Source organism: Megalobrama amblycephala, linkage group LG4 (genome assembly GCF_018812025.1).
Source record: "Megalobrama amblycephala isolate DHTTF-2021 linkage group LG4, ASM1881202v1, whole genome shotgun sequence".
NCBI classification, from domain to species: domain Eukaryota; kingdom Metazoa; phylum Chordata; class Actinopteri; order Cypriniformes; family Xenocyprididae; genus Megalobrama; species Megalobrama amblycephala.
Window position 1 is genome coordinate 11,294,388 of NC_063047.1, and position 27,100 is coordinate 11,321,487.

The following is a 27,100-nucleotide window of genomic DNA, read 5'->3' on the forward strand; positions in this document are numbered from 1 at the left end:
TAGTAACATACTAACTATTTAGTTAAATTAAAGGTGCTAAAGAGGATCTTTTCGTCGACTGAGAAACCAAAGACTGTTAGTGAGTTTTTGAAATGAGTGCATGCATAAGAACAACCCCCCTCCTTCACGGCTCATTTCGAGGGAACGCCTCCCAAAACTCTTGCAGGAGTATTGGAACACGAGTGTTTACCACCGGCATTCGCTGTGTCGTGTTAGTGGATTCATTATGTCGGACTCACCGTAACTCATAATCTGCAGTTGTTACTCCTGTCTCCTGACAAAAACCTTGCATGCGGCGCCTGTGGAGTGTGGAAAGTTACTGGAGCGCACTGCCGCGCAAGTCTCGCACAAGGAACGTCATGGCAGTGATTGACAAGCCAGAGGGCCAATCGTTTACACGATGATCTCGTAAACGATTGGCTGATGTTTTTAAGGCCCTACCTCGTGCACAGATGATGTATATTAATATTATTCCTTTCAGTGCACCTAATAAATAGTCTTTTATCAGTTAGTAAAGACAGTTTCAAGTAATATTGCAAAAATGTATAAAACAAAACATCCTCTTTAGCACCTTTAAAGTAATACTGTTTGTATGTTTTATAACAGGGCCTCAACAGGGTGCGAGATTGTTCTGCACAATGTTAAACGTCCACAAAAGTTCCGCAGTCACAACGCAGCAATTTCCACAAACACGTCTTAACTAAGTGGTGAAGGTACCATCAGATACGAATAAATCAAAAATAAAATAAAATAATACACGTACTTTGTGCTTAAAATGAGTCTAAAATGCAAAATAATAGTTAAAAGTTAAAACAATTGTAATTTCTGTATACAGTAGCTAAAAACAGCTTGTGAAAATTAAAATATTAAATTCAATAATGTTAAGAAATATTTGATAAATGCCGTTTTATATTTATCTTATATTTATGTTGTTTTATTTTTGTAGTGTAATGTGCTTTTGTACAGTCATACTAATGTTATAATAGGCATATTGTTTTGAACTGCTTTTACAGTGGTTACTAATAATCGTGTAAAAGTTTTTTGTTGTTTTTTTGTTTTGGAGAATTTATAGAAGGTTTCCTCCAGACTGCAATCATGTGATGTTTTGTGATCTCTCACCAGTTGATGTCGCCAGAGAGCTTCAAATGTGGCACAAGCACTTAGATTGGGATATCAGACACAAGTGATGTATGAAATATTCAGCATGGGAGAATAGTTCAGACGTCGTTTGAAAGGGTTTATTAATTTTTCATTGATGAAACATTACAACTACTAAAAAGACAAAAACATTTGTTTCCATATTAGAAAAAGCAGGTAGCCCTTTAAAATTTAAAACAAATTGACACACAAAAAAAAAAAACAGACAGTCCTACCAAGAGAATCCATATTCAGCATGTCTGAATGTTCAGTCTAAAGCCTTTAACATTACTAGCACAGGACACTTTCCACAAGAACATGACATCTGCTACATGTTGTCTAGTCCTCAGTCCACAACCATAGCACTTAACACTGTGTGGCATGCAAATGTATGAGCCCCTCTCTGCTGCTTTATAATACTAACCTGACTGTATCTCCATCACTTACACTTAAGCTACAAGCTAAGCTTCACACTAGCATTATACAAAAAGACAAAAACGATGCTCAAGTACTGTTACAAAGATCTCCTTGTAGGTACATACAGTGCAAATTTACCCCTGAATGATTTATGTTTGTCAATTAAAGCATGCAGCTCTATTAAACAGAAAAGTCTGAAGGATGACCTAAGTTACTAACTTATTTATGTTTCCACCTGCGGACAGAAGTTCTCAGCTCTTTTGAGTCATGTAAGATGTGCATAGATGGCTGTCAGAGTTGCATTTGCGAGGAACGAGGGATTTTTCTCCAATGCACACTCTGTGTCTGGTATGAGAAAATTATGTCTTATGACCTTTTTTTCTGTCATAGGAAAGCATTCGGGGTGGGTGTGTGGCTTCCCAATGACCATCAATTTTCTCAGTCAACAAACCTCCACTCATGTGCCAGAGCTCCACTGTTTATTACCTCAGAGCAGAATATGTGTAGCAGTGCGTCAGCTCTTGCTTTGAATCAACACTTCCACACGGCCAACCAATCAATCAGTACATGTCCAGAGAACACTCTCTATATTAGCTCATTTAAAGGCCAAACGTCTACGTGTTCTCTACGCTAGAGGAGAGTAGCATAGAAAAAACTAGCCCAAAAAAACAAAAACAAACCTGAATCTCTCTGCAGACACTGAACCACTGTAACTTTAATGTATTCTGTTTTCAGAAATACTCCAGAGAGGATGTGGATTGTGCTGTCATCCACTACTATAGACTGCAGTCTGCTGCAGTAAAGGACGTAAGCCTCCTCTGCATCTTGGTTCAGCAGAAATCTTCAGGTTTAGGGAAGCTCCAGAGGATCTGTTAGCTTTATCATCACTTCTCACAGCTTCTCGAGTGCCAGTGATTGTACATGCTTGCTGAAATCTGTACACAACACCTCACTATCCTGTCAGAGGAAGACTTTAGACTTTGTTTTGTGCCTCATTTCTTCAATGATATATATTTAGGAGGTAGGATGTTTGCCATTGTTACTAGATTTGGCAGGGCATATGTAAATTGCAATGCAGTTAATATATAGTATATGTGTTGGCATACACCTGACTTGGCATATGTGCTATGAAGTTTTTTTTTAAAAGACTTATAAAAATTTTATTAATGGGCTTCAGAGGAAGTGTTTTTGATGTTCACATAAGGCTAAAAAGAGTTAAGTTACTGACTACGGCCTTCACAAATCCACACTCGGGTAGATTGTGAACCCACAGTAGAACTTCATTTCCATTGTTACATTGAAATTGATTGAAACAGCTCAGCGGGATTAGTCCAGGATAACAGCCAAAGATCTGCAGGCATCTGTTCCCTTGTTCATATATCCACCATGGGACAAAACACTGAACTGGAGGGGTGTGCATGGAAGGACAGCTCATCAGAAAGAATTAAAACCATTCAAATTTTGCCATTGAAAAAGAAAGCTGTTCCAACAAAAAATGTCACCCCAACCACACTATAAGAATACTATACACACTTTTGCCGGGTCTTTGTAAGGTGGACCAATGAATGGGAGAATAGATAACAGATCATTTCAAAGGGTTCACAAACGTTCACTCATCATTATTCTTAAATCATAAGTATATCCCTTAATAAAAGCTCTTTCCAAGCAAGAGTTAAAAACTGCCATTCTGGAATACACCTGAACCCACAGCATCTGAATTTAAATCAAAGCAGGAAGGGGAAATGAATTATACTCAGTTTGAGACCAATGTAATATCCTACTCTCATCCTGACAGACTTTGGTAAGAAAAAAAAACCCTTATCTGCTTTCATTTTTCTGTTTGTAAGAGTACGCTGGAGAAAAGTGAAATCAGTAGTACATAAGGTAATCCATCAGAAGAATGCATCAGTTACAGAGGCCCCTAGGTGGTAGTATTCCAGCCATTTTGATTGACAGTTTCTCCCCAAAGCTCCATCCTTGTGGTTCAGCAAAGTTGACTTTAAGTATACTGACTTAGGACCAGTTTAAATCAGATAAATAAGACTCTGTAAACACAAACTGGTCCTAAATAAGCATAAATTAAAAAAAAAAAAAAAAAGGCTACATATCTGTCACATGATATTACAGCGGTTCCTCTGCAATGCCCCCTGGAGACGGATAGAGGTGTGGTTTGGGCGCAGTCCTCTTGCCACGGCTATTCCCAGGAGTTCTTTAAAGAGCAGAAGCACATGCCAGTTATACTTGGCGGAGCACTCGACATAACCGCACTTCCAGGTCTTCTTCACCAGTACTGACACGGCCCTGCGCTGGGTGAACCGCTGCCGCTGAAGGTCCCGCTTACTGCCTACCACCAGGATGGGCACCTCACTGCTGCTGCCCACTCTTATGGAAAGACACAAAAAGAGACAGAGACAGGCAAGATAGGTGAGATGGCAGGAGGGAGAAGCAATAGAAAAAGAGGTTTAAGAGGGAAGTATTGAGTAAAAAACAAACCGACCACATGAGTATTGATCATTTCTTGCAACATAATATTTGTTCAGGTTTGCATGTTCATATCTTCAGGAAACATGCACAGGCACACGTTAAACATTAAACATTAAAAACATTAAAAGCCTCTCAGCTCCTTGACACGCTCTACAAAAAAAGGCACAGAGCTCATAATGTGTGCTGGAGAATGTGTGATGTGTGTCCTTTCTCGCTTGACTGCTTGAAGGTTACATTCACACATAGTGGAGAATGAATGCGTTTCATGTCCGGAGGCTTCAAAGGCAAGTGTGTGTGTATGTGTGCGTTTTGTTCAATAGGAAAAATGTGTAATAAATTTAATTGGCAATTCACTGGTGCACAAGGAGCTCAAATGAAATTGCTAGCTTGTACTTTATTTCATTTCCTTAGAAAAAAATGAAAATATGAATATATGTAGCTATTAAATAAATGTCTGGACAATTAATATAGGCTTTGAGTATCTTTATATAATTACTAAGGCTGCCAAGTGATTAACATTTTTAATCAAATTAATTACATGATGTGCCAATTATTTAACATAAAGTCATTTTGATAAAATGAGAAATGCATCAAACAGACATTACAAAAAGTAGCTTCAGAAAGAAATATTTTATTTGATTCAACATAGAATTTATTATACATAAACCTGTAGGCTACAATGAAGCTGCATCTGAATAGGTATTTAGATATATTTACAGACCAAAAGAGTTTGGTTACCACCACTCAAAATATCATCTTTTATGTTCCGCAAAAGAAAGAAAGTCATACAGGTTTGAAATGACATGAGGGTAAGTAAATGTAAATAAACAGAATTTTCATTTTTGGACAAACTATCCCCAAAATATGAAATTGTTTTTTTAATGAAGAGATACTCTAAATAAGAAACTAAACTGTAAAAATCTAAATGATTAAGTCATTGAGTCATTCATTCATTTGATTTGTTCAGCTGATTCATTCAGGAATGAAGTAAATGTCTCTCTTTATGAATTGGCCATTGAATCATTGGTTCACCCGATTGATTCGCTCAAAACGTGGATTCATTCAGTAATGAAACACTGCTGTGTTGCTTGGAGACTCACAACAGTTCTTCTCTGGCTTTACATCTAATATTTTAATATTTCTCCAAGCGACAATAATGTGTCTAAAATATAACACAATAATTTATTATTTATTGAAATGTATAAAATCAATATCACATTTGCACGTGCTATTCGGGACAAAAATAGCACTGGTGTGATATTGCGCTTGTTGCTTAACTACAGTATATCATATGATATAAATATGAGACAAAAAAATCATACAGGGGCATTTTTGCCCTGATATCTTGAAGTGTAGGGCCGTTCTAACTGCATTCTATAAGCTCCATCACAGTGAGTTGTTGCCCTGCTTCATGTTTGTCACCAATCAACTGTATTAAATGCATTAAATAATTTTGTTCACAATATTTTTCCATTGATAATTAATTAATGCATTGAATTGACAGCCCTAATAATAACAAATTAATAATGGCACCAAATTACATATGATAAATATTTAAAAAGTTTAATTTAACACATTATGTTTATTGAGAATCCAAGGCCATTTCATCTTATTCATTGTAATATATTAAAACGAATAATATTATTACTGCTATTATTCTGATTCTACTCATTTTAGTTCAATCAAATACTGAGGATTTATGCTGTTATATATATATATGTTTCAATATTTGTGTAAAAATAGTGAGAGAGAAAAGAATGTGAGTGAGTAATATCAGCACAAAAGAGGTGAATAATCTTTCAGACAGACCAATTCCATTGTGTTTCATAAGCCTACACCAATCCCTCATGCCTGTGTCTGGCTGCTTGTGTCATGTTTTCACACTGATTTATCCTCCTTTCATATGGTTTATCTGTGCTTTCTCAGTATGACTCCCCTGTCTACACCCTCACTAATGTTCAAACCTTTCAAGTCCACATTTAGTCCAAGCACTTTTCTGAGAACCTTCTCAGCTGCTCCCAGCACACCGTCTGCATGTATATTGAGTCTACATTCAACATACATCTCTCTCTCTCTATATATATATATAAGAACCGGTAACTAAATACAGTGATCATTAAAAAAGATTCAAAATTGTCCAAAAGACTTTTTTGTTGCATTAAGAAATTTTTTCAAAGCACACGCAGTGAGAACGTGAAGCATTTGTAAAACACAGGTATGATATTGTGGGGGAAGAAAACGGTTAAGGGTGGAGACTGCAGATCATTTTCTGTCATTCATTCAGTTCACATAAGACCTTTATGCAAATACATGATGCTGCACACTATCTATGGGCACGAGACCTGCATATGTAAAAGAATTTTCTCACTGGCATCTATTATATTCTTATCAGCTGTACTGAATGGTGACAGTGTCCATGCTCTGTAACTGTCACTCATCCATATTCTCAAATGTCACCTCATTATCTCAGCATCAGCTGGGGAAACAAGGGCCAACTGTAATTAAAAACATCAAAACCGATCAGTAGTTTGTCACTGCAGCTGATACATTCACATTAATCAGTGCTGATGTGCTACTGAGCAGAGTAAAAATGGTTTCAATGACCACAGTTGATCCCATTCAAACAATAACAGAAGGAATGTCTTTTTATTGGATCTGTTATAACATGACAGTCATTCTCTATTATTCTTTCAGGTTCCGAATGAGCTCTGTCATACCTGTTATCCACAATTTGCTGTCGGATCATCTTGACATACTCAAAGCTCTCCACACAGCAGATGTCATAGACCAGAATGTAGGCGTTAGCGCTGCGGACTCCTCTACACCGCGCATCCAACCACTCCTGATGGAAACAAACAAACAGACATAAACACTTAATCAAACAGATGATGACTGATTGACTGCTGTTTATTTGCAATGCTAGAAAGCCAATGTACAATTAATTCATGAAAATAATCAAATATAAAATACTTTTACCACATTGTACGGATGAATTTTGCTTGCAGTTAGGTTACGTACTGTAGCAGTAAAACATTAAAGGGGTGGTTGATTATGGTTTCACTTTTTTAACTTTAGTTAGTGTGTAATGCTGCTGTTTGAGCATAAACAACATCTGCAAAGTTCAATGCAAAGGGAGATATTTTCTTTAACAGCTGGTAGGGACTACAACAAGCTTCTTTCTGGGTTAGTGAAATCACTAACCCTAAAATTTACATAAACCCTGCCCCCAAGATCATGCAACAAAGGGGGCAAGGCCATGTTAGGCAGCTTTAGAGAAGAGGAAGAGTTATTGTAGTAGAGTGTTGTTGCCATGCTGTCATTTTACGCTGGACTGCTTCACAGATGAGGCTCAATTCAACGCTGTATTTGTACAAAAGATTAACATGACGGCACATGCTTGTCAATGAGCTGAATCCACTCCACAGCAACTACATACATTTATTCACTAACTGTTCAGCAACATCCAGATGCATTCTAAAAGTTGTAACTTCTTCCTGAGTCTCTCCATCAGTGTCCGACTCCGGTTTGAACAATGTGAGGGTGAAAACAATCGCCATTTTTGCTGCGTGAGATTCTCCAGCTTTGTTGTTGTTGAGCAATTGAAGCAGGAGCTGTTAAAGCTCCGCCCTCTTCTGGTAAGCGGGCCTCATTTGCATTTAAAGAGACACACACAAAAATGCCGTGTTTTTTTGCTCACACCCAAATAGGGGCAAATTTGACATGCTATAATAAATTATCTGTAGGGTATTTTGAGCTGAAACTTCAAAGACACATTCTCGGGACACCAGAGACTTATATTACATCTTGTCCCCTTTAAAGGTCAAGAAACCATGACTGTGCAGCATAGACTATTTGAATAATCAAAAAAGAGGAAAAAAGACCATATTTCGAGAATTTTGTTTTTAATTTTAGCATGCAAATACTAGAATTACATACAACCAAAATATAATTCTGCAGAAATGTGATAACACCTACCTGCTATGTTTTCTGTAAGTATAGCCTAAAAATTTCAGCATAAAATATATTTTCTCTTTTTGTCATTTTAACTAAAATAACATAATTATAGTATAATTGTAATAATATAATTTATTTTTTTTTCTAATAAGAGGCCAAAAAAGAGAGAAATAATATACATAGACAAACAAACAGCATAAAATGTTGTTGAAATGCGGAAAAAAACTAGGAAACAAGTTTGATTTAAGTTTTGAATAAACTTTAAATTAATAAAGCACTAGTTCTTTGTTGGAAATAATGAAGGAGGACCATATAACTGAATGTGACTTTAAAGGGTTAGTTCACCCAAAAATGAAAATGATGTCATTAATGACTCACCCTCATGTCGTTCCAAACCAGTAAGACCTCCTTTCATCTTCGGAACACAGTTTAAGATATTTTAGATTTAGTCCAAGAGCTTTCTGTCCCTCCATTGAAAATGTATGTATGGTATACTGTCCATGTCCAGAAAGGTGTACCGCCCCCTTCTGCTCCGGACAGTGACGCTGATGACGTGTTATCTGGTGCGCCCAAGCTTCGTTTACAGTCTGAGGGAGACGCACGCTGTATTCAAGCTATTCTACATTGTTTGTATTTTGGTATTGCTATAATTTTTAAAATGGTGCATAGGTGTCTATGTCACGGATGTCCTAATCGCGTCACTGTCCGGAGCAGAAGGGGGCAGTAATGCACCAATAAGCTGGATGCCAACCACCGTAAAACAGGAAAGAAGAAGAAGAAGCAGCGTCACTGCGGAGGATATGCAACAGACCCGGAAGAGAAGACAATGCTAAATAAAGTCGTAGTTTTTGTTATTTTTGGACCAAAATGTATTTTCGATGCTTCAAAAACTTCTAACTAACCCACTGATGTCACATGGACTACTTTGATGATGTTTTTATTACCTTTCTGGACATGGACAGTCTACCGTACATACATTTTCAATGGAGGGACAGAAAGCTCTCGAACTAAATCTAAAATATCTTAAACTGTGTTCCGAAGATTAACGGAGGTCTTACGGGTTTGGAACGACATGAGGGTGAGTCATTAATGACATCATTTAAATTTTTGGGTGAACTAACCCTTTAATTGCAGGAAAGACATAAACAAAGAAAATAGAACAAAATGATATAAAATCACATTTCTTTGTTCAACAAATTTCTAAGTTCCTAATAGCAGCTATCTATATTCCGACCAAGGTGAGAGCGCAACATTCACTCTGGTGTGTGTGTGTTATAGTGGCCATTCTCATTAGTTCAAAAGAGTGGGGGAGAATATAAGGTTGCAGCCAATGAATAGTAATGATTTACCCAAAGTAATTACACATCACCGCTGAATGGGGGACCGCTGAATAAGGCAGCGAGCAAATTTCTTCAACCGTGACACAGTGACCCCATCTCCTATCTCCCTCCCTCCCCTCCAGTCCACTCTTCTCAGGGAGCTCTTGTGATATGAACTGAATATCAATTCCAATATTCATTTACACCTTTAAAATGCAGTACATCATGTCATACCATGACATTAAATATTGTATTATTTGATAGCCTATATATTTGAATTACACAGGTTTTAATTAGGGTTTTTACATGATCTGCATTGGCGTGAATGTTTTAGTGAATATTGTATACAACAATAAATGTGCAACATCTTTTTTTTGACATTCGTACAATAGCGACTCAAATAATGTTAGTCGCTAGGATGGTAAAAGAGTCACATGTTATTAAAGTCCCCATGAATTGGATCATTATTTTATTGCTCTATTTTTTTTTATTTTTTATGGAATATTGCATTGCTTATTATAAATGATTTATCCAGGCAGATAATTATAAATAGTTCTTGTGCCCTTGTAATTATTAATCAAAAAATGAACATCCACAGAACATCTCTATGAACCGAACTCTAAAGAATCAGTGATTGTACTGGATAGAGCTTGCATGTGGTGAAATTCCAGTAGATCCTGTTTAATTGCCATATTGATTGTGATCTGCATTTGCGGGTGTGTGTTGAGGTTGAACAGAAGAAAAATCGAGTGAGAGGGGGAAGTCAAATTGAAGCCATTCGTCACAAGCTGATCTTGCTTGTAAAGAAAATCGATGTCAGCTGTAGCAAAGACAGTGTTTGCGCATTCATCTTGACAGGAATAATTACTTTCATCCTCTACTGATGTTAGAAAAGCAGCAGACTGCTAATATTTTACACTCAGTCAGAGATGACCCCTCTGATGCTGCACTGAGATTCACACTCGCTCATTAGTGTAATAATGAAACAACTTGGCGTGCAGATAAACACACTGGCATATTGTTGATCATTATAGCATAAACAGACAAGGGAGGAGGGCTATTTCAATTGAATGAATTCACCATCATTTTGTACTCACCCTCATGTTAATCAAAACATGTATTACTTGCATTCTTCTGTGGAAGGCAAAATAAGGTGTCACAATGATGGGTCAAAAACAGCATAATATGGACCTCAGAATTTTCTTCATTCTTATCACACTCTCCGGCCTCTGACTGATCATGTATAAAACCAAAAATAGGAGGGGAGAGAGAGTATGTGTAAATTTGGGTTTAAACCAGTCCTTGGATGTTGAATAAGAAGTCTCTGTCCTTTTTTCCCCATTTCTCTTTTGCTCTTTTCTTTTTTTTCAATTTGCTGCATATCAAAAGCAGACGCCTTACCCTCCGTTTCTACTGGGAAATCTGACGGTTCTCAGACCTTATTAAGCAGAAACTCAACATTTCATGGAGTTCTAGCTCAGTGATGATTGGTAGATTGAAGCAATTATCTACACCGGTTTTGGGCATTAACTATAGAGCACAAGACCAATTCCTGTCAATACTGTAAGCCTTAAAGCTTCCGGTCTTTTCTGCTGAGCACTGTTCTTACATAAACACTCCCTCAGTGTGCCTGTTAGATGTTTCAGATGCGCTGCCATCCCCGTGAAAGCTAAAAATAGAAGTTTGTCTCTCTCTCTCTCCTTGTCAAGCCACAGTGCTGTTCTTCCCTGTGAGTTTGAGTTAGAGAGAGGACAAATTCACTTTCATCATGATTCAACATTCTCTTCTGGGCAACGAAGGTATCCACTTAAAGGAAAAAGATCTTTGGAAGTTTGGAAGACGTCCACCAGAAATTGCTGAATGGGTAACCGTGCTGCTGAAAGCTGCCAAGTGATTTCACGAATACATGTGATCTAATCCCTGTGTGTGTGTTTGATGTTCTCCTGAATGGACGACAGCTTGGAGAGATACTATTAGGCTAAAATAGGAGCAGGAAAAAAGGTCTATTTAGGACTACATGAAAGTCCATCAGTTTTATAATTAATTGATAGTTCTTTCTGAAAATTATTTGAAGTATGTTTAAGAACGAAAATTTGAATTCTATTCAATATTACTAAAAATACAATTTTGTAATATAAATAAAATCATATAAAACATCAATTAAAAATAAAATAAATATTAAAAAATATATATTCCACTTTAAGTGCAAAAATGTACATTACAATGTGGCTTTTTGAATAATTAAAGGTATGGTTGGCAATGTTTTCAGAAGTACTTTTTTTGTTATACTGGTTGAAACTCTCTTCACATCATAATAGCAATCATTAATAAAAGTGGTCTAAATATATAAAAATCGACATATATCTTCTGTGGAAGTCTCAGGACCAAAAAATTTTCATCCAATCACTGCATTCGGTCCGAATGCAATGATAGAATGTCTTAACTGCCTGTGAGCATATGTATTTTCATATCTCCGTGCGCTCTGCTCGCGCAGACAAAATTATGCTGCATTCACACCATGTTGTAATTATCGTAATTAAGAGATGGCAACCTGTGACGTTTGTACTTGGAGCTGTTCAGATCCTTGGAATCCGAATTATGCATTTCTATGGCAACACTATCAACGGCGAAATGAATCTGCAGCAGTCAGGTAGTACAAGTCAGAACTCTAGTTGTTTACATTAGTTATTATTATAATGTTATGTGCTTTGAGACATGAGGTAATTTTAATGCCGTCTCTTGTGACTCTTTGCAGACTGTGCTCTGGCTGTGTGTGTTCATGTGTTTTGAAGGAGGCGTGGATTTAGTGAGCACTCTGAAGGGAGGGTGGGATCTTATGCTTTCAAAGCTAGCTTGATATTGCTAGACTCTGTGAAATTGCCTACCCTATAACCCAAACAGTACTACTAACTTATAAAGATTGGGTATTTTTTCACAAGATTAATACAGGGGAAGATGTGTTATTGTTTAACATTCTGTTATTTTTGGTATTTAAAGGTGTTTCTGTGATGTTGAAGTTTTTAGGGTTACCATCGTGGTGAAGAGTGGTGCCTGTGGTTAGGTCGAGAATGGGCTGTGAAACATCAAGGCTATATATACTGCATGACAGTTAACAGTTCATGCAAGTAAATAGTGATAGTCTCTTTGATGGTTATATTAATGCATGCTGGTGTGCTGTCGCTAACAAAAACTTAACTGTAAAGATTAGGTGTTAGTTTATTCAATATTCAATTAAGGCGAGACACTACAGGCAAAACACTGTTTTTTCAGGCATCTGTCACTTTTGAGATTTTGGGTGTTTTGGCTTTTCATAAGGTGTTTTTTCAGACTGGTGGAAAGAAAACATACAAAATACACTTCAAAGTGTATGTTTTATAGCACTTTATCTATTTGCGTCTATAGATTTCAATTACAGTCAATATCTTTAAAGGCCATTTTCTCAAAATGAGTTTTTTCTCCTGCTCTGAGTCAAAAATCTCCACTTCAGCAGAACTTACATACAACAAACTTTACAGTTTTATTCCTATCTATATTCTGAAGGTTTTTACTGAGGGATTTGTTGATATATAATTTGCAGGACTTTATACAACATTTTATTCCTAAAAAAATGGTGAAAATTATTATTTTTTTCTGGCTGTTGATAGTATTTTCTAATTTATGGAGTGATAAAAAGAGATATCCAAAATTCCCTCTGTAAAAACCTTTTAATTTAATATGTCCAAAAAATTAAAAGAGAATTTTTAACCTGACTTCATCCAGTATTCAGATTTTTGTTCTAGAAATGTATGCAAATTAGAGCATATTTAATTAGATAATGCCTCATTTGCATATGCAAACATAAAATTTTAGAAAACTTGTAATACAAATGTTTGCAATTTTTAATGTAATCAACCAGCTGGGGAAGTATGGTGATATCTATTAGTTATTTTCTTTACTCTATTCACCTGGGGTGTCTCGCCTTAAGTTATAATTACTGAATTTTGGTAGTATCAAATATATATTTTTTAAGTTCTACTAAAATAATCTTTTAAGTTGTTTACTTAAATGTTTTGAGTATTCTGAACTTATTGGGTTTTACGACCACTGCATCAAAATAATCGAAAAATAAGAAACATTATGTATGGCAAACAATCATTTTAAGTACAGTGGACTTAAGCATTAAATAAAACTAAAATGAAAAAAATCAGTTTGACTTAATTGTTATTTATAATTATTCTTTACTTAAAAGATTTGCGTTGCTTTACTTACATTTTTTAGGTAATCGTTGTCTACAATAATTTTGAGTACTCTGAACTTATCGGGTTTTGAAGTGTACCACAGTTTAAATCAAGGAGTATACCAAAATTTTTTTTTTTTAATAGCATACCTAAACATTGATTTTCTCACCTAATATTGCATAATATCTTTCTTTCTGCCACACGTTTATTCACACTCTAAAAAAAGATGGTTCTTTAAAGGTTCTTTACATGTAACAGCTCTATTTGAAACCATTTCATCTTGAAGAACCCTTTATATGCTGAAATGTTTCTTTGTGCTAGAGTTCAGGGTTCTTTAAAATGTCTATAAATTTTAACTTTCAGGTTCTTAGTGGTTTCATACCAGTAATTACTTTTTCTTTTTTTAGTTTAACAGAACATGCAAGTGTGAGCAGCTCTGTTCAGTTAAGGATACTTATCTTGATATGACAAATATTGTTAGATTTTTTAATTATTACTTTATGCATAAACATACAGTCATAAAAGACATTAAAGTTATCCCATGACTGCATATCACTTTTTCCTTTTAACATTGTAAAGGGCTCACATACTGTCCATTTTTGCTAATTTTGTCCTTCATAAACGTAATTGTTTTTACATAAATAAAAGAGACACATTATAACTGTAAAGATATACAGTACAGTCCAAAAGTTTGGAACCACTAAGATTTTTAATGTTTTTAAAAGAAGTTTCGTCTGCTCACCAAGGCTACATTTATTTAATTAAAAATACAGTAAAAACAGTAATATTGTGAAATATTATTACAATTTAAAATTGTTTTCTATTTGAATATATTTCACAAAGTAATTTATTCCTGTGATGCAAAGCTGAATTTTCAGCATTGTTACTCCAGTCTTCAGTGTCACATGATCCTTCAGAAATCATTCTAATATGCTGATCTGCTGCTCAAGAAACATTTAATGTGTACAATTGTACAAAATATTTGTGTACAATATTTTTTTTCAGGATTATTTGATGAATAGAAAGTTCAAAAGAACAGTGTTTATCTGAAATCTAATCTTTTGTAACATTATAAATGTCTTTACTGCCACTTTTGATTGATTTAATGCATCCTTGCTGAATAAAAGTATTCATTTCTTTAATTTCTTTTCAAAAAAATAAAAATAAAAATTCTTACTGACCCCAAACTTTTGAACGGTAGTGTATAATGCTACAGAAGCTTTGTATTTCAGATAAATGCTGTTCTTTTGAACTTTCTATTCATCAAGGAATCCTGAAAAAAAAAGTACACGACTGTTTTCAACATTGAAAATAATCATAAATGTTTATTGAGCAGCAAATCAGCATATTAGAATGATTTCTGAAGGATCATGTGACACTGAAGACTGGAGTAACGATGCTGAAAATTCAGCTTTGCATCACAGGAATAAATTACTTTGTCAAATATATTTAAATAGTACACAGTTATTTTAAATTGTAATAATATTTCACAATATTACTGTTTTTTACTGTATTTTTAATTAAATAAATGTAGCCTTGGTGAGCAGACGAAACTTCTTTTAAAAACATTAAAAATCTTAGTGGTTCCAAACTTTTGGACTGTACTGTACCTGTAAAAACTTTAATTATAACACCATTAAGGTCCTAAAGCACTTTCAAAGCATAGTTCTTTATGGAACCTTATTTAGCACCAAAAATGGTTCTGTTATTGTTACAAGCCAAAGAACCCTTTTTCTTACTTTCAGCACAACATTAATTTATACTCTCTCTCTCTCTCTCTCTCTCTATATATATATATAGAAAGAGAGAGAGAGAGAGAGAGAGAGAGAGAGAGAGAGACAGTGGTGCCAAATGTGGACGTGAAAATAAACCAGAAAAGCATTAAGACAAATAACTACAAATAACTGCATGTCTCAGTTAAATCATTACATGCCAGTAAAGGTCATTTTGCACCATCTTTATTTGTGACTGTCCCTGATTATTGATGGTATTATTACTGAATTACATTTCTTAATTTTATGCTGAGGTGTACAGCTAGATTTATTGTATTGGTTTCTTTTTACTACAGCTGACACAGTGATGTATGACTATGCATCCTAAATTAGAGATTACACTTTTCAGCCGTGAAGAAAATAATGACACCATCTGTCCTTGAGACAGCCCAGTGCTGAATTTTATTTGTTTTAAAACCATGAATATAAAATTCTCTCAAAAGCTTGAGAAGTCTCACTCTAGCAGGATTATTTCATGATAAAGATTCAATTTAAAGATTCCATTTCTGTTGAAAGAGGGCTTAAAAAAAGAGTAACCATAATTACTTAGACCATAATTAGACCATAATTACTTCTGCATAGACTGATCAGATCATTGTTTAAGAAACAAAATGATCTTTCACATAACAAATCACCCTTATTCAAAGATGAACTAGATGGTGTTGAGAGAAAAAGCGAAAGTCATATAAAAGGAAGAGAATGGAATGAATGGAATGTCAATGTCATTGAAAAGTATTTCAAAATGAGAGTGGGCAGTGTGACAATATCAAAACTACTAAGTGACAGCCCTACGGCCATTGAGAAACAGTCATGTGAGAGCACAAAGCAGGAAACACAAAGTCCCGAGTTAATATTCCTAAACTTCAAAAAGAGCAACCAAAATCTCCACGGGGCACAAACACATTCTGTCCTCAGCTAGTGGTGAGTAACATAGTTCAGGAGAAAGTGCATGGCTCTGAGCAAAATGAATTCTATCACATTCTGAGGACCATTACATGATCAAGCAAGTGCTGCAGACATGGGGGAACATGCCACTGAGCTCCCTGTTGTCATTATTCAGAGAGAACAAGAGCGAGAAAGAGAGGCTGGCATTAATAGGAAATCCTGAATCATGCTGGCTTTTGATCTGCTCCATCTGCCATGGCATCATGTGAACAAACTGTGACATTCACTAACCAAAGTTGCCAAGCAGTCAAAAATTATTATTCACAGTTGTCTATACAATGCATATCAGCATATCTGTGTGAAACTATTGCACATTGCATTGCAGTACAGAGATTTAGAGTACAGGACATATTTCACTGAACCATGATGCATTATGGGTAGATGTGAGGATCTAGCACTTTTTAGAGTATTTTAGCATTAAATATGCCAGGGATAATCCACAGCTAGGTCTAAATTACACGATTTTTATGCATAATGTGGAGGCAAAGAACCACCCGAAGTGAAGCAGAGGTTTCTGTTTCTTTGTGTGCGCAGTCTCTCTCTTTCTGTGTGTGTGTGTGTGTGTGTGTGCGCGTGTGTGTGCTTCAATGAAAGCAGTGCATTAAAATAGAGCTGTCATTAAACTGACTGGACAAATCTGTGCATTACACGGTTTGAACGCACACCTTCCAGCCAATCAGAACTGAGTATTCTGACAGACCATTACTTATTGTTAACTAAACAAGTCTGTAATAAAATGAATATAAATTAATTAAATCATAATACATATAATTTTTTTTGTGATTTATACATTATGTTGCTTGCACAAAATACACAAATTTAAAAAAAAAAAAAGAAAAATGAAAATGAATTTAAAAAAAATGAACAACGTCAATGGCCAGTCATGCTTTTTGTCTGCATAATGTTGAAGTAACAGTGAGTTGAGCTTTATAGTGCATCACTTTTAGGCTTGATGAAGTAAACAGTTGCTTTAAATGTCAATATATTTTCTGGTGGCTAAAGAAATCAAAACTCTTTGTGTCTATGAATTTGCTAGTGGTTAAAAAAATCGAAACTGACCTTTTGGGGGGGTTTCATCATAAATGTCTGCATATAACACTGGCACCTGTCACAAGAAGCCAGAAGCTTTTTAATAAAGATGTACTATTCAAACACACCTTCTCCTCTATGTGTTCCAGCCTGACGTGCCTTTAAGGGAGCTAAATGGTGTTAAGCTGCAGCATGCTCCAGCTCGGTTAGATTGCAGTGTCTTAATGTGATCTGAGAACTGAAAGCAATGCACCCTCCATATCGCTGCACAGTGCGTTCTTGATTTTTTCATTCCATTTTCATGACGTGACATCAAAACCGCCAAGGATCAATACTTTGTTTATTTGTCCAATCAACAAAGTCTATAATAATATATCCAGTCTATAATAATATTTATTTTTCATTGTGTTTTCACTGTTGTCAACACTCTTAGTCAGTAATAAAGAACCTGGCAACAATCAACAGAATCACTTGTTGCCGGGGTGACCTTGGTGGTCTCTGTCTGGAGTGGGTCTTCAAGATGTGTGAAGTGGTCACGATGCAGGGAATTTACTCCAGAGTACTTCCAGGAAAATAAGGTGAGAAAACCCTGAAAAAAAGCATTTTTCAGAATCTCACAGAATCTTTCAGATGATGACAAACCTATAGGGAGTCAGGCCCAGCTCCACAGATAGCAATATTGGCGCAATGTTCAATTCGGTCATGCTTTTCGGCCACTTGGTATCAAAAATTTGCTTGTTATTTAGAAACTAGAAAGCTTTATTTGAACGTGGTCGTGGTCTTAATAAACATTCAAACACCATTCAAGCGCAAGAAGACTCAAAAGAAACTCAATTTGGTACCCGCGCACATACACACAAAGCGTGCACGCAGAAAGCTGCATCTCAGACAGTGCACCATTACCGAACTGAGTTCTCTTTTGCGTCTTTAAAGAGAGGGTGCAATGCTATTTCATGCATTCTGACTTATTTACACTGTTAAAGAGTTGGACAATGGACAAATTTTCAAAACATGAGTTGGATGTATGACGGAGTATTTCTGTGCCAAATACACTCCTTCCGGATTCAGATACGTTTCGGAAAGTTTTTTTCGAATATGGCCCTGTATTACGTAATAAAGGGCGGAATTCCTTGTACGGGCACTTCTTCATAAGCGTGCGCACACACATCACCCAGAGCAAGAGCTAGAGCACGCCCATCAACACACTTCCTTCGGGTTACGGAAGCTGAGAGATTTTTCAACAGTGTTTTTGGTTGTGAGGGAAAGATTCTTTTTCAACTTCCTAAAGAACCCAGCGTTAAGGGAACAGTGGATGCAGTTTGTTTTTCCGGGGCAGTAATGGAGCTGTGCACGTATGTTTGTTTGGTCCCGGAATTTCTGTGTTTTGTAAACAAGTCCCAGTACAACGCTGGATTTGCAGATCGCAGGCGGTGAGTAAAACTGCATGAAATGTCTGTGTTTTGTTGGCAATCAGCGTGCAAGTTCATATAAAGTAAACAACACCAACGTTTTTCTTCCCTTTTTATTTATAATGATGTCGCAGCCTGCAGACGATCGCTACGCAAAAGCTGCATGTGTTCGTGACTCTTGCTCTGCCCACGGCAGGCACGCCTCCAGGAGCTTTTCGGAGATATGAAGGATGCAATACTACTCTATAGGTACTCAAGATGTGTGTTATGTACCCTTTAAATCCTAAAGAGGTCAAAATTGAACTAAGTCGTATTCCTTCAACGGCAGTATTCTGGGTTTTAAGCAGTTTGCTCTGAAGAGACCATATCTATCCCTGCTTGGTCATGTTTTGCATGTAAAGGTTCTGACAGTATTAGGAAGTGAGCAGCAATGATTTGTCTGGATTTGTAAGGATTTGTAGTCTCTGGTATTTAGCTAGTTGACATTGTAGCACTACTTAATTGCATGCTTGATTTATTCTGATTAGTAAATCACTTTGGATAAATCAAAACATCTGCAAAATGAATACATTTAAATCTGATGTAAATGTTGATAGCACAAATTAATTACATTTTAGCAGATGTGTTCTAAAGATCTACCTCCCTGCAGAGTTTATTGTCAGCTCCAATCATACACACATGAAACAGCTAATCAAGATGAAAATTGAAAATTGCAAACAGTTGAGCAGGGTTAGAGCTAACCTGAGACAAAAGTAGATCTCATAAGAGCAGGACTGAGCAAAACTATTTCAAGCTACAGGTGACTGATGGTTTCAACAGGAAACTCATGTATTTTAAAAGAACACCAGATGCATTCGTAAAATTGCTAGCATTGCTAACATTTGTAAAATTGCTAGCAAATATGATGTGTTTAGTTATGAGGATCTTTCTAACAAGAATAATTGGATGGGTTCTTTGAGACTGTTACACAAATTAATAATAAGAGTAATAGTGTGTTTGTGACAGAGAGAGAGAGAGAGAGAGATGAGAGGGAGAGATGGGGGAGGACAGAGGGGGAGAGAGAAATATTTGCCAGAGGGAGGATACAGAAAATAAGCTTACAGATGCTCAGTTCAAGCCATGTCTCCATAGCAACTACTCTAAATGAGATCCTTTTTTTTTTTCCTGAGGAAAGCCCCTCTCTCCTCTGGAATCTCTGTGTATTAATGGATCTGTTAAAGATTCACTTCGATTTGATTAAGGTTTACAAGAACAGAACGGCATTATTTTTTTTATTTCAAGTGTGAATTTGAATAATTGCATGCAGGGACAGTTTGGTGGTCCAAGGTCAAACTGGTGGATTAAGAATCAACATTCATTAAAAACAGGCTCCTCCTAAACCTTTATAACGCGAGACAAATTTCAATCACTAATGTGAATAAGTGCCATATTTTTGAGAGGAATTTTTATAATTCAGTGATAAAAATCTTTCACGGTGCATTCAAACTTTTACATTTATACAGATTTCTAGGCCCAAAAGAAACGAATGAGTGGCTGCGTCCAAAAACCTAGGTAGCTGTCTTGCTGCCTCGCTGTCTTATAAGAGAATGACTTGTACGGCAGCATTTGTGCATGAAGGTACCTCACGAAACTGATTTCGGACAGACTTCTGAGGCAGCGTAACAGTTTAATGATCTACAGCAATATAGCGCGAGCTTTTGTGAGAACTAAACAAATATTTAATTATTACAGTAGTAATTTCTCGATAGAAATGATATCAAAATTGAAATATGTTGGTCAAAATCGTACATTTATACACAAACTGAGCAGCAAACGCAACTTTCGGACGCCATCTTTATTTTTCTAGCTCAACTGTCACAGAATGGAAAGCACGGGATTGTGGGATATCAAAGGCAGCTAAGGATACATCTATGCTTCCTTCAAAAATCGATCTGAGGAAGGTATCTCATGAGACAGGAAGTGAAGCTAACATTGGATTCGAACGTGCCTTGATGCCTTACTACCTTGAAATGTGTCCTCAGAAGGCAGCATTTTCCAGTTTTCGGACGCAGCCAGTGAGAGACACGCGCTAATCATGTGACATGAATTGTACGCTGTAAAAATATCTTATAACTTTATGTGTCTGTGAAATTGCTAGAATAAAACGTTTTTAATAAACTTAGCATATATGGTAAAAAAAAATAAATAAAAAAAAATCAATATATTTAAGGAGACAATACATGTAGGCCTAAAATGTATTATAGTAAATACTGTAAAAAATTGTTTTGGGGATGAAAAGGTTGAAATGACCTCATCATTTACGTTTTTCTATATTAGCCTATTCAACAAGACAACAGGCTGTAACCTGTTACAGTAAAATATTTCACTTAGGCTAGTTGTTTTATATGTTAGGCTATATACACACACACACACCAGGATGTTTATTCTACATTTTATGTTATTTAATTTTCTTTTCTTTCTTTTTTTCTTTTCTTTTTCTTTTTTTTCTTTTCTTTTTTTTTTTTTTTTTTTTGCTGTAATTAATCTTTTAATGTCATGCGTGGTACACAGTGCATCACATAGCCTACGTTTAACGCATCCAGCGCTTTGTTTATAGCTACACCAGTTACTGTACCTGACTCGGGCTTGAAGGAAAGGAGGAAATTGGCGGGACATCCAAAATCTTCAGGTCGTACATAACACCGTTAAGAATGACCGAGGGTCTGTACACGTATCTCGTTTGGGTGGGAGTGTAAGTCTCAGAGAAGTCATTGTAAATAAACTGCCGGATGATAGAAGTTTTCCCGACTCCAGGCGCTCCGATGACGGCGATGCTCAGCGTCTCGACCATCCCGCGCGGATCAGGACTGCTGACAACGACTACCGATCAAGACAGTTGGAAAACTGTTCAACAAATCAAAACAAATCATATGAATTGTGAGCGTGCGCCTTTTTGTGCTTACATTACAACAGTCGACGAGAACACACTTCGTGGATGCTGAAATAAATAAGAGTTTGCTCACAGATCTACTGTCCTCTTGTACATTTCGTTATCTCTTTTGCTGAAATACTCTGTTAGTAGCATCCGTTATTGAATGGATCAACAAACCAACTTCATTCACTGCGGCAGTTGAGCTGTCTTCTCTGCATTCCATTGGGGAACAGTCCTCAGAGATCCACAGTATTCCCACACACAGCTCTGGAGCGAAAACGTTAACAGTATCCAACAGTATCCATCTGGCTGCTCTCTGGATAATGCGTGCTCTTCGATCTCGAGGTTACCATTGACCCTTTCTCCTCGTAACCTCTCATATCTTCCCACATCATCTCAGCAGTGCGTGCTGCGCGAGCGCATGAGTGCTCGCTTGATCGTGAACCTCACCGCAATCCAAATGCAGGCTGCGCAAAGGTCCATCGTTAAGCTCCGTAAGATTGTAGCAGGTGGACTTTATCCGCGCAGACCTCTCGTCGCTTCAGCTCCTGTGTTGGACTAAGCGCTGCTCCTCCGCGCGCACTCATGTGGATCGCTTGACGCGCGCGCATTCATGACTGTTTCATTGCGCTAATGTACAGTGGTTATAAACTGCTCTAAAAGGTCACTCGCGTGTTATATCCCAAATTTACTTTCAGTATTGGAGGATTACAAGGTGAAAATGTACCTTTCTATCGATATCAAGCAGGATAGGCTTTGCTTGTTTAGTAAACAAGCAAAAGTATTGATTTTCAGCACAATGTCAACACTGTTATTTTCTTACGAAACTGTTTCAAACCAAAATAATTAGTTGGGTAAAAAATGAATGTGATTTTAACGGTAAAATATTGTAAAAACGCTACGGAAAAAAATTAACAGTAAGTTCCCGTATTATATACAGGGAAAAACTGTAAAAGCTCTAACCAGACATTTATGCAGTTTTCACAGTAAAATGCTGTAAATTTTACAATTTTTTGAAAAGTAAAAAAGACAAAATCAATGTATAATTTACAGTCAAAATCTGTAAACTGATGTTCCCACAATTCCCTGTGTGACACTCCACATTTGAAAGTATTTTGTTTTAATAATCATGTTTCTTAATAGTTTTTGTTATCAGTTATGTACATTAGGGTTTTATGTTACATCTTCCGTTGTTTAATGAATGTTTATTGCATTATTTAAGTATTGTGGGTTACCATGATGGTGTTTTGCGTTTGCGTGAATGACTCTGTGCACCTTCTTATATAAGCATGTATTTCAATTCGTGGAAAAGCTGCTTGTGGTGAACTCTGATTCTTCATGTAGCTTTCTCTTTCACCACCTGCATTATTATGATGGTTGTCAGGATATGTTAAAGGTACAAAACAGATTTTAGTAGTAGTGTGCATTGTTGAATTATTGGTTTACATTCAAATTTTCTTAAATTACAGTTTTATACTCTAAAACTTAGTTTGTTCTGTAAATGTGTTTACAGTTTTTCTGTATTTTTTACAAAATTATTTTGTAAAAACTACGTTTTTTTTTTTACAGTGTAATTTTTACTTTGTATGTTACTTCTATGCTAAACTGAAAGCCGAAGTTGTGCCAAATTATTAACCTCCTAGTATTGGTATTGTTTAGGGTTCCCTGCTGAAAAAAACAGCATATGCTGGTTAAGGTAGGTTTTGAAGCTGGTATGCTGGTTTGAGCTGCTTTATGCTGGTCCATGCTGGTCCTGGACCAGCTTAGGACCAGCATTGGACCAGCATAGAACCAGCATTGGACCAGCATACCAGCTTCAAAACCTACCTTAACCAGTATATGCTGTTTTTTTCAGCAGGGTTTGGGTGTGGGGGAGGGATTAGGATTAGGTAGCGAGGGGGTGATAATTTGGCAGGCCTTCGAAAATCGGCACAACACCTGTCTGGAACAGCTCCTTTGAGTAGAGCGGAGCTACTAACTCCATTCCGTGTTTTTCAATCACTAGCCAGAGAAACCCACACCAAGTCAACGATGAAGAGAGAATCTGAGTTTCAAAAACCACTTCTCAAAATAGCACCACAAAACTCCACTTCCGTTCATAAGAGAAAATGCTGGACCTTGGACACAAGACAGGAAGTACGTAAAGGTGTGTGATTAACTTTCTGCTAATCTGCAGGAATGTATTCTCTAATCCAGATGAGGAGTTCTTAATTTCTCCATGCATTTGGATAATAGAAGTCCTGAGTATCAAAATAGCATGGGCCGTAATCTAATCTAATGATATCTGGATTTCTAACTGGAATACATTCACCCATTAGTCCAATTTGATTTACACACACACACACACACACACACACACACACACACACACACACACACACACACACACACACACACAGAGAGAGAGAGATTAATTTCTCTTGTTTGTTGTCCTCTCAGTCCACATTTTAATGTTTTTCCCTTTCTGTCAGGGCGTCGGACCATCACTAAACATGGAAGGCAGATCCACTGAAATTAGAGGGAGCAGTTCTCAAATTGTCAATATGCACACAATGCTAGTTAATACCAATTTAATGTAAGTCATGAATGCTTTTACATCTAAATACAGTGTTCAATTGCCAGGCTAGAGGCTGAGTTCATTTAAGCAATAGATAACATTCCAAACAGCCTGTCTTCCTGGTTTAGATTGCTTGCTTGCCAGCAGCTTAAAATTGAGCTTCAGGGTTGTCTTATGATTGCACTTCTACTGAATTATATGGTTGGATACACATGAGGCCCCCAGTTCCTTTAATATGACTGCATCACACTGCAATTTCATCACCACAGACTAGTCAACACAACAAAGAGGAAATTGTGCTTAAACATGAGTTTAAGAAGAGTTCAAATCGGACTGAATGAAAAGGGGTTATGTTCATGAATCATAGATTCTAAAGAATAGAACTACACTATAACCAATTATGAGTAATTACCAACTGTTTTAGAGAATGACTAGATGATACATGCATGCAACCAATAAATGTCATTTCCTGAAACCTTTTCAATCTCCGCCTAATAACTTCACAGGTTAAAATGTCATTAGATGAGATGCAGCTCGGTCCCCCGAGGATTTCACATTTACTTGTACATTTTCCCTGAATATATAAAAAGGTGATATTTTGAAGTCTATATTAAATGAGTTCGTTTGCAGCATGATGACTGTTTTGCCTATTTGAATCATATTGCCTAAGATTATTAATGAATAAAAAAATATTAGGGCTATAACTGAAGAAGCTGCTATAGCCAAATAATTGCATACATTTGCTGAGAGATTACTCATTTATGAAGGGTTTTTGTCCAAGTTAAGGTTTAAGAGTTGGAAGAATGGCCATATTTAATTCACTTTTTTTAATCTTAAAACCAGGCTGGAATAACTGCACTTTAAATCAATGGGTAATATACTTTTTTAATTTCCATAACAGATGATGCATTCATGACAGAAATCAACAAAAAGTAAAGCAAATTTCTTTGCCGGACATCTCCTTGTAGTAACCCTACGACTAAACCTACAGAATAAAACACACATACATAAAGAATCAACAAACTATGATTAAAAGAAAAAAGAAAAAAAAAAATTATTTGGGAACTTTTAAGTTTACACACACAGCATTATGCGTGTCAGATCAGCAGTGTTTCGTCTGGCGGTATTTTTTTTTAAATTAATCTTGAGTGAGGTCTGTCCACCCTGCCAACATGGTTTTAAAAACAAAATTCAGCATCACATGACCATAGAGGTTTAACCACAACTCCCTGTCCCATAAAGAATGAGAGAAGAAACAAGTTGCTTTGCAAAGCAGGAGACATCAGTTGCATTGCGTTCAGTGTGATATTAGAGATATTCATACCGTAAAGTAATCATTTTATGTAGGATGATCTTAGGAGTCGAGCCTCCCTCGCAGATTTAGCAGTTTATTTTGCTTGCAACAAAACACACTCACACACACTCTAAGATGACAACCCCCTGAATATGTGGGCATGTACACAGACACAAACGGAGGAATGAGAGAGGACAGGGAAGATTGCCAGAAGAGGGAACAGAACATGCAGAATGTTACATCTCCAACTCACACACACAAAACTGGTACAGAGAACACAAAAGATAGTAGTAATTAAAAATAAACCCATCTTAATAACAAAAATTGAGTCACCAAATACAGAAAATCTGAAGGAAAAAAAAAAATAAATGTTTACTCAGCATTTGTGTAGTGCTTCTGGATAAACACAGCATTCCCTTAAAAGAAATTGTGAGAGACTTAAATTACTAAGGAAAGATGGGGAGGAGCTTTACTAAAACAGAAGAAAATAAATACATCAAAATTTGAACCTCAATGACTCACACAACAGAATGTTTGTGAATACAAACCAAGTAACCCATCGTATGATTATGACGACTAAATTAAAAACAGCAGTGTTGAAAGGTTTCTCTCAACTGTAGTAAACAAACCCTTCCCACCACTGGATGGATGACGAATACAGGCTGCTCTAGAGAATCTCTAGAGATCTTCTGCACATGATGTCTGCCCTCCATGAGCCAGCATACGCATCATGTAGTACAGGCAATGAAATCTGCTGAAAAGAACACCTGCACATATGAGGAATAAAGATGATATCTTTATATTTTGTGTGTCGCATTTTAGAAGAGAGATATTTTGCGACTAAAGGATGGAAACAGGAGGGATAAAGAAGGGTTTTGGGAATGGACAAAATAATGAAGAAAAATTCCTTGGGATTCAGTCAATGCTGACAGCACAGTCTGAGGGAAATGCAAGACAGTGGGGGTTCTTTCTCTGACTGGTCCAATCAAATTTTGGGTTTCAGTCACCCAAACGATGCCCAGGACCTGCAGTTTCCTCTTGGTTCCCTCCATTTCAGTTCTTCAGCACCAACTCATAGCACTGGTACACAAACTGAGAGACCTCTGGCGCTCTGCACTTTATCGACAGCTGAGGGGGGGAGGAAAAAAAAAAAATGGAGAGATTAGAATAAATGAAAGACACAAACAAATATCAAACATGTTGTAAAAATGTTACGATATGAAGATTTGAGTGCATGCTAAGAAAATTAATACATTTCACAGTGAAGAAAAAGAAGGTGAAAGAAACAAGAAAACACTAGTAATGCTGAAAGCCTGCCAACACACTAATACAATATAAATCTCTTTCAATTTGCCAAGAGCCGCTGTACATTGCCATGTAGAAGACCAAAACAAGCTTCAACTTTACACTCCAATTTTGCCTTATTACTAGCTGAAGAAAAAGTGAACTTGAAGTCTGAAAGCACATCGGTACTCCACCTCTCTTAAACCTAAAACCACATGTAGCAAATTCATAAGCAAGCTGTGTTTACTTGGTGAGAGACACCTAAAAAGCCGTTCCTCATAAAAGGATCTCACATGGCACTAACAGAGTAATAGACAAACAAATGCAGACTAATGTCAATGGAGCAAGTGTGCTTGGAGAGGTCGGCCTAA

The 27,100-nt window shown here is 36.5% G+C and overlaps 2 protein-coding genes and 1 long non-coding RNA gene across 9 annotated transcripts in view; 1 reads left to right on the top strand and 2 right to left on the bottom strand.

Annotated features, from left to right (window-relative positions):
• Positions 1-1,224: 1,224 nt before the first annotated feature.
• Positions 1,225-22,610, bottom strand: rasl10a (RAS-like, family 10, member A). The gene is made up of 4 exons (XM_048187499.1): positions 21,686-22,610; positions 21,298-21,566; positions 6,756-6,880; positions 1,225-3,936 (listed from the first exon to the last, which is right to left on the bottom strand). The coding sequence occupies exons 2-4, from the start codon at positions 21,511-21,513 to the stop codon at positions 3,666-3,668; spliced, it is 612 nt and encodes a 203-aa protein (XP_048043456.1). The 5' UTR covers positions 21,514-21,566; positions 21,686-22,610; the 3' UTR covers positions 1,225-3,665.
• A 112-nt stretch (positions 22,611-22,722) lies between these two features.
• On the top strand, positions 22,723-24,223 carry LOC125266647. Its single transcript, XR_007184522.1, has 3 exons — positions 22,723-22,990; positions 23,600-23,740; positions 24,066-24,223. It is a non-coding gene; the product is annotated as an uncharacterized LOC125266647 (long non-coding RNA).
• A 793-nt stretch (positions 24,224-25,016) lies between these two features.
• Positions 25,017-27,100, bottom strand: part of ap1b1 (adaptor related protein complex 1 subunit beta 1) — a 37,113-nt gene continuing 35,029 nt past the window's right edge. For all 7 annotated transcript variants that reach the window (XM_048187504.1, XM_048187505.1, XM_048187500.1 and 4 more), the window contains one exon: positions 25,017-26,573. In XM_048187504.1, the coding sequence (XP_048043461.1) occupies positions 26,499-26,573 (75 nt within the window). In that variant the 3' untranslated portion in view covers positions 25,017-26,498. The remainder of the gene's footprint in view (positions 26,574-27,100) is intronic.

Bases quoted from the DNA above. Each gene is read 5' to 3' on its own strand.
- rasl10a (XM_048187499.1), bottom strand. From the start codon at position 21,513: ATGGTCGAGACGCTGAGCATCGCCGTCATCGGAGCGCCTGGAGTCGGG. The intron at 6,881-21,297 runs GTACAGTAACTG...TGTTTCCATCAG, and splicing joins TTCCTTCAAGCCCGAGTCAG to GAGTGGTTGGATGCGCGGTG. The intron at 3,937-6,755 runs GTATGACAGAGC...TCTTTCCATAAG, and splicing joins CAGCAAATTGTGGATAACAG to AGTGGGCAGCAGCAGTGAGG.